This window comes from Marmota flaviventris, chromosome 18 (genome assembly GCF_047511675.1).
Source record: "Marmota flaviventris isolate mMarFla1 chromosome 18, mMarFla1.hap1, whole genome shotgun sequence".
Lineage (NCBI taxonomy): Eukaryota > Metazoa > Chordata > Mammalia > Rodentia > Sciuridae > Marmota > Marmota flaviventris.
Genome location: NC_092515.1, coordinates 16,873,690 through 16,889,700, shown reverse-complemented (window position 1 = coordinate 16,889,700; position 16,011 = coordinate 16,873,690). Strand labels below are relative to the sequence as shown.

Genomic DNA, 16,011 nt, shown 5'->3' with positions numbered 1-16,011 from the left:
TCATGTGACTCTAGGGCAAAGTGACACTTTCACCAGCCAAGTGGCACAATGATGAAATGTCAGGGGGCTGCTGGTGGCCCTGAGAGAGGAACTAAGAGGGTGGGGCATGTGAGGGCTCAGCCTGTTTACCCACCTGCCGAAGTATTTTAATAGATGCTGGCAGAACATGAGCCCTGTTACAGGGACCAGGTTTAAAATGACAAAGGACAGTTGTGACCATCTGGGTGTTTGAATTACTGGAGGATGAAAGAGACTTGGGAGAACTGGAGAGCTTGTGCCCCATAGAGGTAGCTACCATGAAGCACCTGGAGGGCAGGCTACAAGTTGTCCTGTCTTCTCACCAACAAGAATGGAAAGTGAAAATTTTTTCTGTTAAATTCTGTGATTTTTAAACACTGGTAACTGTTGTGATATCATGCACTGTGTGAGGAAGGAATGTGGCTCTGCTATGAATGGCAGAACAGTAATAAGAGCCAACACAGGACCAGCACTGTTGTCCTGTACCAGGTACTGGCCTGAGCACTGTGTGTATCAACTTGCTTAATCCTCTCACTGAACCCCCCCATCCCCTGCCCCACCATGTAAATACTCTTTTAGCTGTTTTTCAAATGAGTGAATTGAAACCAGAGAGGTCAAGTGGCTAGGCTAAAATCACACAGAATGACAGTGGAAGAGCCAGAATGACCTGTTGACTGATTCCACTTGGAGAAAATGAAAAATGTCTTGATTTAAAATGAGTCTAGGGCTGTGGCTGTGGCTGTGGCTGTGGCTGTGGCTCAGTGGTAGAGCACTTGCATGAGGTACTGGGTTCGATCCTCAGCACCACATAAAAATAAATAAATAAAATAAAGGCATTCTGTCCATCTGTAACTACAAAAAAAATTTAAAATGAGTCTAGAGCCAGGCGCAGTGGCGCACGCCTATAATCCCAGCAACTCAGGAGGCTGAGGCATGAGGATCATGAGTTCAAAGCCAGCCTCAGCAAAAAGCGAGGTGTTAAGCAACTCAGTGAGACTCTGTCTCCAAATAAAATACAAAATAGGGGGGCTGGGGCTGGGGCTCAGTGGTGGAGCGCTTGCCTAGCATGTGTGAGGCTCTGGATTTTATCCTCAGCACCACATAAAAATAAATAAATAAAAGAAAGGTATTATGTCCATCTACAACTAAAAAAAATATATTAAAAAAAAATACAAAATAGGGCTGGGATGTGGCTCAGTGGCCCAGTGCCCCTAAGTTCAATCCCCAGTACCAAAAAAAAAAAAAAAAGAATGAGAATGAGTCTGGGCATTGTGATACATGCCTGTAATCCCAGTAACTCAGGAGGCTGAGGCAAAAGAATCGCAAGTTTGAGACCAGCCTCAGCAAAAGAATGAAAGTCTTGATTATGTCCCCAAGTCCCATCAGAGATCACCTCTAATGCTGTCCTGCACAAATGCCTATCCCCCTGAGGACTGTCTTTGATCCCTGGGGGTATATTTTGACCCATGCATCACAAGGGACTGGTGCCTGCTGAAGTCTCAATGGCTCAATGCTGCTCCCTTTACAATGGCTGGGTTCTTGATGAGATTATGTTGGGCATCGTTATACTAGTTGGCATGAAAGGGGACTCCAACGTTGCCTGCTTGGCTGTTCTGACCTTTTCCAGCAGTGGCAGAGCACCTGGGGTTGGAGGTAGGGGCTCCAGGCAGGGTACATGGTCAGTCTATGTCTTCCAGGATCCACGAGCTGCACTTCATGGATGAGCTGGTCAAAGTGGAGGCCCACGATGCTGAGGTGCTGTGCCTGGAGTACTCAAAGCCTGAGACAGGTGAGCTCACAGCAGCTAGTGGGAGAAAGAGGAGCAGCTCCCTAACAGGAATGGGTAATTGATATCTGGTGGGACTGTGGCTGACAGCTGGGAATCCTATGATTAGTAAGGGCCCAGGTTGCTAGAGCCTGGGACCAGGGTGGCTGGGTTTCCACAAAGCAAGACACCTGCAGGGCTTAGCTCAACCTGCTTCTGTTGTCCCAACATCCCCAACAATGCCCAAGCTGGAGAGATGAGTGAGTGAGCGTCTGAATGAACTCATCCTCTACTGGAGAAGATAGAGTGATTATTGGGCATTATTTTGAAAAAGCTTGAATCCCACATAAAAAAATTGCAAGAATATTATAATAATTATACACATACCCTTCACCCAGATTCATGTGTTTTTCTTTTAAATTTAGTCTAACCCTCTCACTAATCATATAACTTCCTCTGCTTTCCCTTTCTTCATTTCTTCCTTGTGTATATACATGTATGTACTTCTCATATATACATGTGTTTACATATACACACATTTATGCATAAAGTAAGATGATAAGATATATAGGTATCATTCTCTTTTTTTATACCTTTATTTTATTTATTTTTATGTGGTGCTGAGGATTGAACCCAGTGCCTCAGACATGCTAAGCAAGTGTTTTACCACTGAGCTACAACCGCAGCCTATCATTCACTTTTTTTTTTTTTAATATGACAGTGGAATGTGCCGCAGTCTGGCTGGGCACAATCAGAAGCCACTTGTCAAAAGAAACTAACTTTATTTTTAGAACCAAACACGCCAAACAAACAGCCTCTCAGGAAAAACCCCTCAGAGCCCAACTGCCACCATCGGCTTTTCACAAGCCTCTCTCTCCCCCCACAAGCTTCTCTCCACCTCCCACAATCCTCCTGCTCTTGAGGCCGATTGGCTGGGTCACGTGGGCAGAGCCAAAAAGTCCCCCAATGAGCAGCTCCGTGGTCTGAAAGGGCAGGGAAACAGTCCAATGAGCATCACCGCAGAGGAGCCAATCAGCTAGATGTTGCTGGGGCCGAGGAGCCAATCAGCTAGATGTTGCTGGGGCCGCTGTGAGCCAATCATCAGCCGGCAGCTGGATTGCTGGCAGCTGGAAGTTTGCTGGGGCCCCTTCGGCTGTGGCTCTCAACATCTCCCCCTCTCTGTTTAAACAACAAGCATGTGGCTTAGGGACCGTGCCTGTTAGGCAGTCCAATTCAACATATGGTCCTTACCCGTCATCGGATGAACTGACCTCTAGGCGTCAGCCTCCTGTCTTAGGTTGGTACCACTGCAATTGGATCATACCCGTCACTGACTACCGGTCCAGCATACAGCTATACTTGTGGATAGGCCTTTGCACCAGTGGGGGGGTGAGGTTCTTTGCCTCACCTCTGTTGGCCCCCAAATTTTAGACCATCACTAGTAGAGGAGGATGCAAAATGCCATGACATTAAGCCAATTGAGGGCTCCTTTGAAAAATTGTACCACCGGTGACATCATCAGCAAAAATACCCCAACACTACCACAAGTCGCTGCACCAACAGATAGTTCAAAATGCATACAGGTGAGCTCACAATGTGTCCAGGCAAGTTCTGCAAGTTCAGTGATGGCTATTGTAGAAGGTGTAGATTGGTTTTATCTTTGACTTCACCAGCACTGGGATGAAGATAGGAATTCTGGCAATAATGGCTAAAGAAAAAATTATGTAACATTACAGAAGGCACTAAAAGAAAACAATTTTCTTAACAATTTACATTGTCTTTAAGAGAATTATTAAATATAATGAAAAGGAAAGGTGAAAGTAAACAAACAGATCTGTTAACCTTCTTTTTTGTTTACATATTAAAACAATCCTCAACAGTTGTTTACCCAATTTAAATTAAACCATATAAATCACGTGAAAAAAAAAATATTTGGATCCATTTTATCATGAGCGCTCATCATATATGATATATGGACATTCAAACATATAACACAAAACACAAGTGTGCACACATAACATAATACATACAACACATAACATTATAGTAAAGGCCTTATAACTTTTTACAGGTGAAATCTCCATTGCAATGTTTAAAAACTCTATAGTCAAAAAATAGAACTGATCAGCAAAACATTAACCTAGGTCTGTATGAGCTCAAAAAACAAAATAGAACTTCATGATATGGCAAAGGGCAATAATAAAATAGATATTGAAAAAAGCATCCTGGTTCTGTTGCAGATGTAAGAATAGCCAAACTGGAGTATTGGATATCAGTTGTTATGGATTTGAGCCAAATCATCTTCTTTTTGGTCTGTAGAAATCGCTTTAGTTAATCTTTCTGGAATCCAAATCGGCTGCTGTTCTCCCTGTGGAAACACATAAACAGACCCCCGACTCCAGACAATCACTGGGTCAGGACCTTGGTTAATCTCTCTGGAATCCAAATCGGCTGCTGTTCTCCCTGTGGAAACACACAAACAGACCCCCGACTCCAGACAATTACTGGGTCAGGACCTTTCCATTGTCCTGTTAGAATATCCTTCCAAAGTACCTTGGGCTTATGTACATTTTTTGGACACATATGCCTTTCCGCAGCACTAAGTCCTGATGAATCCAAATTTAAAAAGTTTAGAGTAAAAAGGGTTATTTTAAGTTTATCTTTGGGGAATATATACCCCTTCCCAATTCCTTCTTTTTGCTTTAATAAGTACATTTTAATAGTTTGATGAGCTCTTTCAACTATGCCTTGTCCCTGTGGATTGTATGGGATTCCTGTTATATGAGTAATGCCAAATGTTGAGCAAAATTGTTTAAAAGAGGTAGAAGTATAACCAGGGGCATTATCTGTTTTTAACTGTTTTGGAACACCCACAGTGGCAAAATTTTGTAAGCAATGAGCTATAACATCTTTAGTTTTTTCTCCGGCATGAAGGGAGCCCATCAAAAATCCAGAAGAAGTATCAACTGTAACATGCAAATATTTTAATTTTCCAAATTCTGGCAAGTGTGTGACGTCCATCTGCCAAATATGGTTAGGTATCAATCCTCTAGGATTGACTCCAAGATTAACTTGTGGTAAAAAGGTCACACAATTTTGACATTGTTTTATTATTTGTCTAGCTTGTTCCTTAGTTATTTTAAAACGCTTTTGTAAAGTATTAGCATTGACATGGAACTTTTTATGAAAATTTATAGCTTCTTCTAGTGTAGAGAAAATATGTATGTCATGTGTAGTTTTATCTGCTAAATCATTGCCCAAACTAAGGGCTCCAGGCAATCCTGTATGTGCCCTGATATGTCCTATAAAGAATGGATCTTTTCTGTCCCAGATTAGACTTTGTATAGTGGAAAGCAAAGAGAAAACAGTAGAAGAAGGGGAAATCCTACCAGCATCTTCAAGAGATACTATAGCATTAACTACATACTGACTATCAGAAAATAAATTAAATACAGAATCTTTAAACATCACAAAAGCTTGTAAAACTGCATTAAGCTCTACCTTTTGAGCTGATTGTTTGGGTACTAAAAATGTAAAAGTTTGATCAGGGGTAACTACTGCTGCTGTACCATTATTTGACCCATCAGTGAATATATTTGGAGCATTCATGATAGGTGTTTTTCTTGTCATTTTTGGAAAAATTACAGGATGCAATGCCCAAAAAGACAATAAAGGATTAGATGGTAAGTGGTTATCAAATGAAACATTAGATTTGCACATGATTATTGCCCAAGTATTTAACTCATTAGCTAACTCATCAATTTGATTCATAGTATATGGAGTAATAATTTTATTGGGAGAAATTCCAAACACTCCCTTTGCTGCTTTTATTCCTTTGAGTATTAATTGTCCTACAGCCTCAGGATACCTAGTAAGAATAGTGTTAGGAGAATAAGATAAATGTATCCATAATAATGGACCTTCTTGCCAAAATACTCCTGTAGGAATATTTTTTGTTGGTAGTACAATAAATAATAAAGGCAAACTTATATCAATTCTATCCAAATGCATATTTTCCATATATGTTTCAATGATTTTTAATGCCTTTCTTGCTTCAGGCGTTAACATTCGGGGTGAATTTGGATCTGATGGACCTTTTAGGATATCAAATAAAGGTCCCAACTCTCCTGTTGGTATACCTAAATAAGGCCTTATCCAATTTATGTCTCCTAATAACTTTTGAAAGTCATTAAGTGATTTGAGTTGATCTACTCGTATTTGAATTTTTGGTGGACGGACCATGGTTGAGGATAATAGAACTCCTAAATAATTAATTGGAAAATTTAATTGTACTTTATCTATTGCTATCTCTAGATTATAATTTTTTAATAAGTTTGTAAGTGTGGCATAACATTCTAGCAATGTGTTTTTATCTTTGTGTGCTAATAATACATCATCCATATAGTGAAATATTTGTAGTTCAGAATTTTGATTTCTAAGTGGCTGGATTGCTTTGTTAACATAAATTTGACACATAGTTGGGCTGTTAGCCATCCCTTGAGGGAGTACTTTCCATTCATATCTCTGATCAGGACCTTCATGATTCAGTGCAGGGATAGTAAATGCAAAACGTGGACTATCCTCAGGATGAATTGGAATTGAAAAAAAACAATCTTTAATATCTATAACTAAAACATACCAGGTTTTTGGCAAAGCAGACAACTGAGGAATCCCTGATTGAGCAGGTCCCATAATAACCATCTCATTATTAATGGCTCTTAAATCTTGCAATAATCTCCATTTACCAGATTTCTTTTTGATGACAAAAATGGGAGTATTATGGGGAGATACAGAAGGTTGTATATGTCCTTCTGCTAATTGTTGTTTGACCAGGTCATGGGCTGCTTGTATCTTTTCTTTAGTCAGGGGCCACTGAGGAACCCACACTGGTCTTTCTGATTTCCAAGTAATTTTTATTGTCTCAGTGGCCCTTTCTGAAAATCCAACCCATGTCTGTCTGTTCCTTGATCTATTTGTATTGGTGCTGCTATACCTTGTTCTTGTTTTTCTAATCTTTTTCCTTTCCTAAAACCTTGTCTAGTCATAATAGTGGGTGCATTTTGGTTGATGTTATTTGTTAATGTCAAACCTAATTGATCTAGGACATCTCGTCCCCATAAATTTACGGGAAGATGATCCAATACATATGGCTGTATAGTTCCTTCACATCCTTCAGGATCCTTCCAATCTAATACCATTGCACTTCTATGGGGATTAGTCGCCACTCCTAGGCCTCGAAGCGTTTGAGTGGCTTGTTGTAATGGCCAATGTTTTGGCCATTCTTGACGAGAGATGATGCTAAGGTCTGCACCTGTATCCAGTAGCCCATTAAATTCATGTCCTTGAATATTTAGTTTTAGCATGGGGCGAGAATCTAAATTTAAAGAAAGCATAGCCCAATCTACACCTGTGGAACCTAATCCCTTGGAACCTCTTTCTACAGTACGACTGGAAAATTTATCATGTAGGCTGGGTATTATTAGTAACTGTGCTATTCTATCTCCTGGTGAAATTACTGATATACCCTTTGGAGAACTGGCTATAATTTTTATTTCACCTTCATAATCGGGATCAATTACCCCAGGACTTATCATAAGTCCTTTTAGAGTAGAAGAGCTGCGTCCCAATAATAAGCCTACTGTTCCTTTGGGAAGAGGTCCTTTCACCCCTGTGGGAATGATTTGAACTCCCATCTCTGGAGTTAGTACTGCTCTGGCGGAGGCGCAGATGTCCAACCCTGCGCTCCCTCTGGTTTGTCTGATGAGGGATCTGATGGACAATGTGTCCTGGGCACTACCCTGATGGGGTTGCTGGGTTCCTCCAGTGCTCCGTATATTTGTGGTTTTGGGCCCCGGAGCATTGGGCCCCCTTGTCCATTTTTTGGCAATGGAGCCTGATGCCTTTCTCCACGATATCGTGGATAAACACCTGGTCCTTGTTCATTTTTTGATAATGGAGTACCCTCTATGGTGGTTTGAGAACGGCATTCATTAGCCCAATGTCTCCCTCTACGGCATCGTGGGCAAATACCTGGTATTCTACTCCTTGGATACCTAGTTTTGTTAAACCCTCCTCCAATGGGGCAATTCCTTTTAAAATGTCCTGTTTGTTCACAATTGTAGCATGTTCTTGGCCTGGCATCTAACGCCTGTTTTACTGCAGCTGCCACAATTTGCCCTTGTTCATTAATGTCTCTGGCATCTAAAGCCTGTTTTACTGCAGCTGCCACGACTTGCTCTTGTTCATTAATGTCTCTACATAATTTAATATATGTGTTTAAATCTTCATGTTTCCATGGTCTAATGATATCTCTGCACCAACGATTCGCTTGCTCATAAGCCAGGTGTTTTAGTAATGGCATTGCTTGTTCTGTATTCCCAAAAACTCTGGTAGCTGTTTGAATAAGCCTATCTACAAATTCAGCATAAGGTTCATTAGCTCCTTGTATTACCTTAGATAATTGACCTTGTAAACCTCCATGTCCTTGTAAAGTCTTCCATGCCTTAATTGCATCTGCAGCAATTTGTGCGTATACGCCAGGATCATATGCAATTTGTTGCTGCTGATCCTCATAAGGTCCCTTTCCTAACAACATATCTAGATTTCTCTGAGGATAACCAGCTGCTGCATTTCGCCTAGCCGTCTCCTTGCAAAATTCCTCATTGGCAACCTTCCATAACAGGTATTGTCCTCCATTTAGCACAGCTTTACACATATTAGCCCAATCTGCTGGCGTCATGTTCAAGTTGTTAATGGATTCGACCAAGCTTACAGTGAAGGGTGCTTGAGGACCATAGGTTGTTACAGCCTCTTTTAGCTGCTTCACTGTTTTGAAATTTAAAACTTGGTAAAATCGCTGCCCTCCTGCCTCAAATACAGGGCATGTTAATATTTGAGATCTTGTCTCAGGATCCCAACTATCAACTGCGGGGGTTGGGGACCTCCCAGCATATGGAGGTGGCCTTGTTAGTTGGACACTTACGTCCTCTGGTGATAGAAAGGTGTTAGTAGCAGTCTCCTGTAGAGGTGGTGCTGTTGGTTGGACACTTACACCCTCTGGTGATAGAAAGGTGTTAGTAGCAATCTCCTGTTGTAACTTTCCCCCTGATGGCTTTTTCTGTTTTACACTTTCTTTCTCTGTCTGACTAACTTGAGAGGCCTTCTCTTTTACTTGAATCTTTTCCTCTGTCTGACTAACTTGAGAGACCTTCTTTTTTACTTGAATCTTTTCCTCTGTCTGACTAACTTGAGAGACCTTCTCTTTTACTTGAATCATTATGTCTTCTCCTTCCTCTACCATTGACTGAACTGAAGGCTTTGGACTAAGCAAACAAGATACGAACGTCCACAATGGCAATGTGCCAACTGGCAGAGTCCCTGGGCTTTTCTTTTCTATTCTTTTTAAATCTTCACCATGATGGTTCCATTGTGATATATTTAACAACTCCTCCTTAAAAAGCCATGGGCTACATTTTTGTATTGTATCAACGTATGCCCTGACTGCTATTGATTTTACTGGGATGCCTCCTTCCTCTAACAATTTACTTAACACTCTTTCAGTTTGTTTTTTACTAATTTCTGATCCCGTATTTCTACTATAATACAACCCAACAAGATGACGCCAAACAAAACCGAGACAGAATGAAATAAAAAGGGAACAACAAAAAGTCATTATAGCCTTTCTATCCTCCTGACATGTGCATCCGTCCTTTCTCCCTATCTGTTCCTCAGACGTAAATAGTTTTTCCTCAGATGTGAGCGGTTTTTCTTCCGTCTCACTCATCTCCAGGGACAGGCAACTTAAAACAAAAGTGAAACAAAATAACAAAAGAAGAATCTTAAAATGGCTACCCATCCTCTCGCCCTGCCCTCAGGGGCGAGCAGTTCACTTACCCTCAGTCGCTCCCCGTGCGAGCCACCAGATGCCGCAGTCTGGCTGGGCACAATCAGAAGCCACTTGTCAAAAGAAACTAACTTTATTTTTAGAACCAAACACGCCAAACAAACAGCCTCTCAGGAAAAACCCCTCAGAGCCCAACTGCCACCATCGGCTTTTCACAAGCCTCTCTCTCCCCCCACAAGCTTCTCTCCACCTCCCACAATCCTCCTGCTCTTGAGGCCGATTGGCTGGGTCACGTGGGCAGAGCCAAAAAGTCCCCCAATGAGCAGCTCCGTGGTCTGAAAGGGCAGGGAAACAGTCCAATGAGCATCACCGCAGAGGAGCCAATCAGCTAGATGTTGCTGGGGCCGAGGAGCCAATCAGCTAGATGTTGCTGGGGCCGCTGTGAGCCAATCATCAGCCGGCAGCTGGATTGCTGGCAGCTGGAAGTTTGCTGGGGCCCCTTCGGCTGTGGCTCTCAACAGGAATGCATTACAATTCTTATTACACTACTTTTTTTAAGAAATTTTTTTTTGTAGTTGTAAATGGCTAGAATGCCTTTATTTAATTTATTTTTTTTATATGGTGCTGAGGTTAGAACCCAGTGCCTCACAAATTCTAGGCAGGCACTGTGCTGCTGAGCTATAGCCACAGCCCCTATCATTCACTTTTGATGGACTATTTGAGAATAAGTTGCAGGCATAATGCTCCCACACCCTCAGATGCTGAGACATTTCTTAGGAAGGAGGACATCCATATACATAACTGCAGTGCACTTATCAAATCTGGGATTTCACTTTGATACTGTGCTGTCATTGTCTGTGGTCCTTATTCATATTTTGCCAGTTCTAATATTGTCCTTTATAGCACCCCTTGTTTTTCTAATCCAGGTTCACATTTTAATGTCTCAGATTTTTTATTGCCTTTATTTTGGAACATGTCTTTTTGATCTCAGCTTTCTGCAGAGTACAGGCCTGTCATTTTGTAGAATTTCCCACAAGTTTAGTTTGTCTGTTTTCCCCATGAAATGATTCAGATGATACATTTTTGGTAGGAATTCTGCGTAGGTATAGTTGTGTCCTTTTATGTTACTTGTTAATCTTTCCCACCATCTTTTCTCATTCTTCCATAATCCACACCCTCTGTCCACCAATTTTTCTTGACATCTCTATTGACTCTTACACCTTTTCTGAGCTCCCCTCCTGAGGTTGTATTAGAATTTTGCCAGTTGTTCCAATATTGTCCTTTATAGCATCTTTGTTAGGCCTGAGCCACACTATGTGACAGGTAGGCACTATCTGAGGAGGTCCAGTAGGGAAGGCAGAAGGAGTATGGCAGCAGACAGTCAATAGTGCCCTAATGAGCACTTTTTTTGTTTTGTTTTGTTTTTGGTACTAGGGATTAAACCTAATTATGCTTTACCAATTAGCTACATCTACAGTCCTAGGGAGCCAGAGTCCAGAATGTGTCAGGGAGGGCGGTATTTTCTGATGAGGCTGAAAGGGTGCCAGGTCTTCACATGGATGCCAAGGAGCTGGACTTGGTGGGGATGGTTCTGGGCTCTGTCAGAATGGCTACTGTGGACATTGGGGGGGGGGGGGGAGCATCCATGGAACTCCCTGAACTGATAGTAAAAGCTTGGGTGCTCTAGAGAAAGACTACCCAGTGCGGAGGGCATGGCCCTTTCTGGCTTTGGGGAAAGTTGGCTCCATCTCTGGGTTAATAAACCCTTCTCCAAAGACTGGACAATCCAGTCACACTACCCTTCTGGAAGGCCAAGGCATCCAGTAAGCCTTGGGGAACCCAGGTTCATCTTCTACCCACAGGGCTGACCTTGCTGGCCTCTGCCAGTCGAGACCGACTGATCCATGTGCTGAATGTGGAGAAAAACTACAACCTGGAGCAGACCCTGGACGACCATTCTTCCTCAATCACAGCCATTAAGTTTACTGGTGAGCCCCATCCTTCCTGCTTCCTGTGCCTGATTAGATGGGTCCCTGTGCAAGTAACAGCAAGAACTCTGTCTAGTTTAAACAGAGAAGGAGAGACAAGCTTTGCATTCAGGGCACAGCTGGATCCAAAGACTGAATTTTTTAGGTTTTTGTTTGTTTGTTTATGAAAATTAATACCCACAGATTATATTTACAAAGTGAATTGGTCCAGGTGTGGTGGTACATGGTGATAGTCCCAGTTACTATGGAGGCTAAGTCAGGAGGGTTTGTTTTGTTTTGTTTTGTTTTTGATACTAGGGAGTAAACCCAATTATGCTTTACCAATTAGCTACATCTGCAGTGCTTTTTATTTATTTTTTATTTTTTTTGGTACTGGGGATTGAACTTAACCACTAAGCTACATCCCCAGCTCTATTTTGTGTTTTTTTATTTAGAGACAGGGTCTCACTGAGTTGCTCAGCGCCTCACCGTTGCTGAGGCTGGCTTTGAACTCATGAGCTTCCTGTCTCAGCCTCCCAAGCCACTGGAATTACAGGCTCCTTTTTATTTTTTATTTTGAGACAGGGTCTCACTAAGTTGCTGAGGGTCTTGCTAAGTTGATGAGGCTGGCCTTGAACTTTTGATCTTCCTGTCTCAGCCTCACAAGTCACTGGGATTATAGGCATGCACCACCACCCCTGACCTCCAGAAGGATCTTTTGAACCCAGGAGTTTAAGACGATACTGGACAACACAGACCCTGTCTCAAAAAAAAAAAAGAAAGAAAAGAATATTTTCTTTTTCTGACTCTTCAAAAAAAATTATGTTTTCACTTTGGTTTTATGTCACAATAGATACGAAATACAAAAACATTATATAGATCCTCAAAGTAGAATAAAAAGGGAACTTTTTCAAATCCTAAAATTTAAAAAGCTCTTTCCAGCCCCTGTATGCTGTGAAACTGGTCTGCAGCTTATATCCCTGAGTTACAGACAAGCTGCACACTCCCCGCCATATATGGACTATTGTGTTCATATGACCTGACCATTGTTACCCCGTGTTGTGTGCTCTTTACTTCCGTGTCATGTTGAACATTTCAACGTCTGTTCAGTCATCTCTCTTCTCACCTTCAGGTCTGTCTTGTCTCTCTGCTATGCCTTTGCTGGTTGCTGTTGTACCCCAGGAAGAGATTTCCCCTCTTCCTCTCAATTTTGGCAGAAATTGTGGGCTGAATTTCCTTGTCCTGACTTGAAGCAACTGCCTTCCCAGAAGCAATTATTGGTGTCAGGGCTTGTTCTCTTGGTCCAGGTCTGTCTCCTGTGGCCCCTGTCCCCACCTGCTTCTACCCTCTGATCCCAGAGGATCAGCATTAGGAGAATGCTGGTACCCAAAAGAAAATCAGAGTGCTAATCCACAAGAGGGCAGAATGGGCACTTGTAACTTTGGCAGAAAAATAGATAATATTAAAGATTGCTAGAGGTGACTTCTGTGCTAGGCAGTGATTTTTGCATTCTGTGAACTGGATAGACATTGACTCCTCCCAGCATTTATCCTCTTCTTCATGAATTTTATAGAGATAGCCACATAGCCAGAAAGTACAGAGCCTAGGATTTTGCCTAAGACTGTTCGCCAAAGCCCACACTCAACAGGAAATCAAAGGGACTCTCACAGGACTGGAGAGATTCAGTATGGAGATCCCTGTCCCTAAAGTATTCCCAGGGAACAAGAAGCAGGTCCTGTAGGGTTTAATTGATAAAACCCAAGAACATGTTAAAACTATATTCAAGGGCACTGAGGGTGTAGCTCAGTGATGAAACACTTGACTAGCATGTGCAAGGCCCTCCGTCCCCAGTACTGGAGGGAAAAAGAACATGAAAATCTGTATCCAAGAGGAATCTATTCATGGAGAGAATACATTAACTGACTTTACCTTCCTGACTATGAAGATTATCACATATAATCTTGTGAATGAGAAAGTATTGATGTCCTTTGGTCTTCTCCACTTCCTGTCCTACCTCTCTAGCTGAGGGGTAGAGGAGCTGGGCAGATAAGTTAAAAGTGTTTGATAGATTTTGACAAAGGCTTAACAAAAGGTCAGATGAAAGTTTTTAGACATCTTTTTTTTTTTTTTTAATTTTTTAGTTGTAGTTGGACACAATATCTTTATTTTATTTATGTGGTGCTGAGGTTCGACCCCGGGGCCTCGCACGTGCTAGGCGAGCGCTCTATCACCCAGCCACAATCCCAGCCCCTTTTTTTTAGACATCTTTAGAAAACATTTGAACCATCCTATTCTATAGGATATAGGTAGTTAGAATAAATCAGTAAATATAATAGCTTTGTCTAGCTATTATATTGATCTAGCTTAATAAATAATGGTCTAGATCCAGGAGAATTACTAACTGGCTAAGGGGGTAGCCAGGAGTCAGTCCTTAAGGCCATTTAATGAAGGTCATGGCCCTTCACTAGAATCCCTGGCTAATCTAAAAGGATGCAGACCCTAAACTAGGCTCCTGAGTGCCCTGCTTTGGCTGCTCTGGTTCCCCCGGGGACAGTGCTCAAAATCTTGATCAATAGTATAAACTGGGCCCTGGCTACTGAAAACCTGTAGGAAGCTGCCCTGCTGAAGGCTTAGCCTTTTCACTGTCTTCTGTGAAATATGTCTAAACAAGTGAACAAATGTATGTAGTTTACAGCATAATACTGAGAAATCCCCATTCAAGTTCATCGTCCACAGGTCTGAGCTGGTACAGATTGCAACCATTGTTTATAGCCAGAGACTATTCTGATCTCCAAGTAGTTTTTATTTGTTCTCAACCTTACCACGGCTTCTATTCTATAAAGACATGAGAATACTAAAAACAGGAACCTTTATTAGGCTTACCACATGGCAGCCCTGTTACAAAGGCTTCACATAGCTCTATAGGAGAGGAACTGTTATTAGGCCCATTGAAGCCAAGGCACAAAGGGGAAGCCTGGGTTCCAAGCACAGCACGAACAGCCTTGACTCCAGCACCAGAGAATGCCTGTGTTCAGTCCTGGTCCTGCCCTAGTTGTCAATGCACCTTGGGACAAGGACTTTGTGTCTCTGAGCCCCATTCTTTGTACAGTGGAGTGGATGCTAAGTGTTCATTCAGGTCGATCAAACAAATATATAAGGCCTAGCCTAAGGTTAGTGTGGGTGTTCTGATTGTTTGTTTGTTTGTTTTCCTCCTCAGGTGCTGGGAATTGAACCCAAGGCCTCACATGTGCTAGGCAGGTGCTCTACCACTGAACTACATCTCAAGCCCTTTTTTGTTTTATTTTGAGAAAGCTTGAACTTGCAGTCCTCTACCTGAGCTCCCCAGTAGCTGGGATTACAAGCGTGTGCTGCTGCACACTGCTCCTGTTTATCTTGATGGCACCAGCCTCCTGGCCTGTCTTCCACTTGTCCGTTATACATTCTCACCTCCATTCTGCTGTTGCAGTCACTCACCAGAATCACACATTGGGAGCTGGGTGTGGTGGTGCACACCTTAATCCCAGCAACTTGGGAGACTCAAGCATGAGGATCACAAGTTCAAGGGCAGCCTCAGCAACTTAGCAAGACCCTATTTCAAAAAATAGGCTGGGGGTATAGCTTGGTGGTAAAGCACCCCTGGGTTCAATCTTCAGTACCACAAAGAATAGAATCAAACAGGATAGATTCTGTATTGGAGATGGTATCACTTCTGAGTCCCTGGTCTGTTTCCCTGTATGCCTTTGCTCTGCAGTGACCTACCTTGCCCATAGCTTCCTCTGTGCCCCCTCATGTACAAAGCTCATGTCTTACAGAGTTTCATCTAGGCTCAGCACCCACCTCACCTCCAGGGAGCCTACCTTGATCCAGAGTTGCTTGATTGCCCTTGCTGTAGAGTTGTCTAGCTAGTCTCTCCTTTACCATGTGGCCCAGCCCTTGCTAACCCTCTGTCTTCTCCTCTCCCAGGCAACAGAGACATACAGATGATCAGCTGTGGGGCAGACAAGAGCATCTATTTTCGCAGTGCTAAGAGGGTAGGGTGGGGTGAACTCTTTGGGGTGGGGGGGAGCTTGTTGGGAGTGTCCACTGAAGGTCTTTCTTGCTCTGCCAGTCCTCAGATGGACTACACTTTGTCCGTACCCACCATGTAGCAGAGAAAACCACCTTGTATGACATGGACATTGACATCACACAGAAGTATGTGGCTGTGGCCTGCCAGGACCGCAATGTGAGGTGAGAAGCTTCCCTGCACCCTTTGTTGTCCTGACCTGGGCTGGTTTCTGAACAGACCTGTAAGGGACCTCACTGGGTTCTGTCTTTTCCTTAGCTGCCTGCTTTCCTCCCTACCTGGCCCCTAAGAAGCTGGGAGGGGAAGGAACCCAGCAGGTGTTTTTTAGAAGCCAGGCTTTTCTAGGCTTAGT

At 42.7% G+C, this 16,011-nt stretch overlaps 1 protein-coding gene across 1 annotated transcript in view; it reads left to right on the top strand.

Moving 5' to 3' along the window:
- Positions 1–16,011, top strand: part of Wdr62 (WD repeat domain 62) — a 46,642-nt gene that overhangs the window by 19,885 nt on the left and 10,746 nt on the right. The window contains exons 12-15 of the mRNA XM_027941371.2: positions 1,716–1,807; positions 11,489–11,614; positions 15,557–15,624; positions 15,702–15,823. Of these exons, the coding sequence (XP_027797172.2) occupies positions 1,716–1,807; positions 11,489–11,614; positions 15,557–15,624; positions 15,702–15,823 (408 nt within the window). The remainder of the gene's footprint in view (positions 1–1,715; positions 1,808–11,488; positions 11,615–15,556; positions 15,625–15,701; positions 15,824–16,011) is intronic.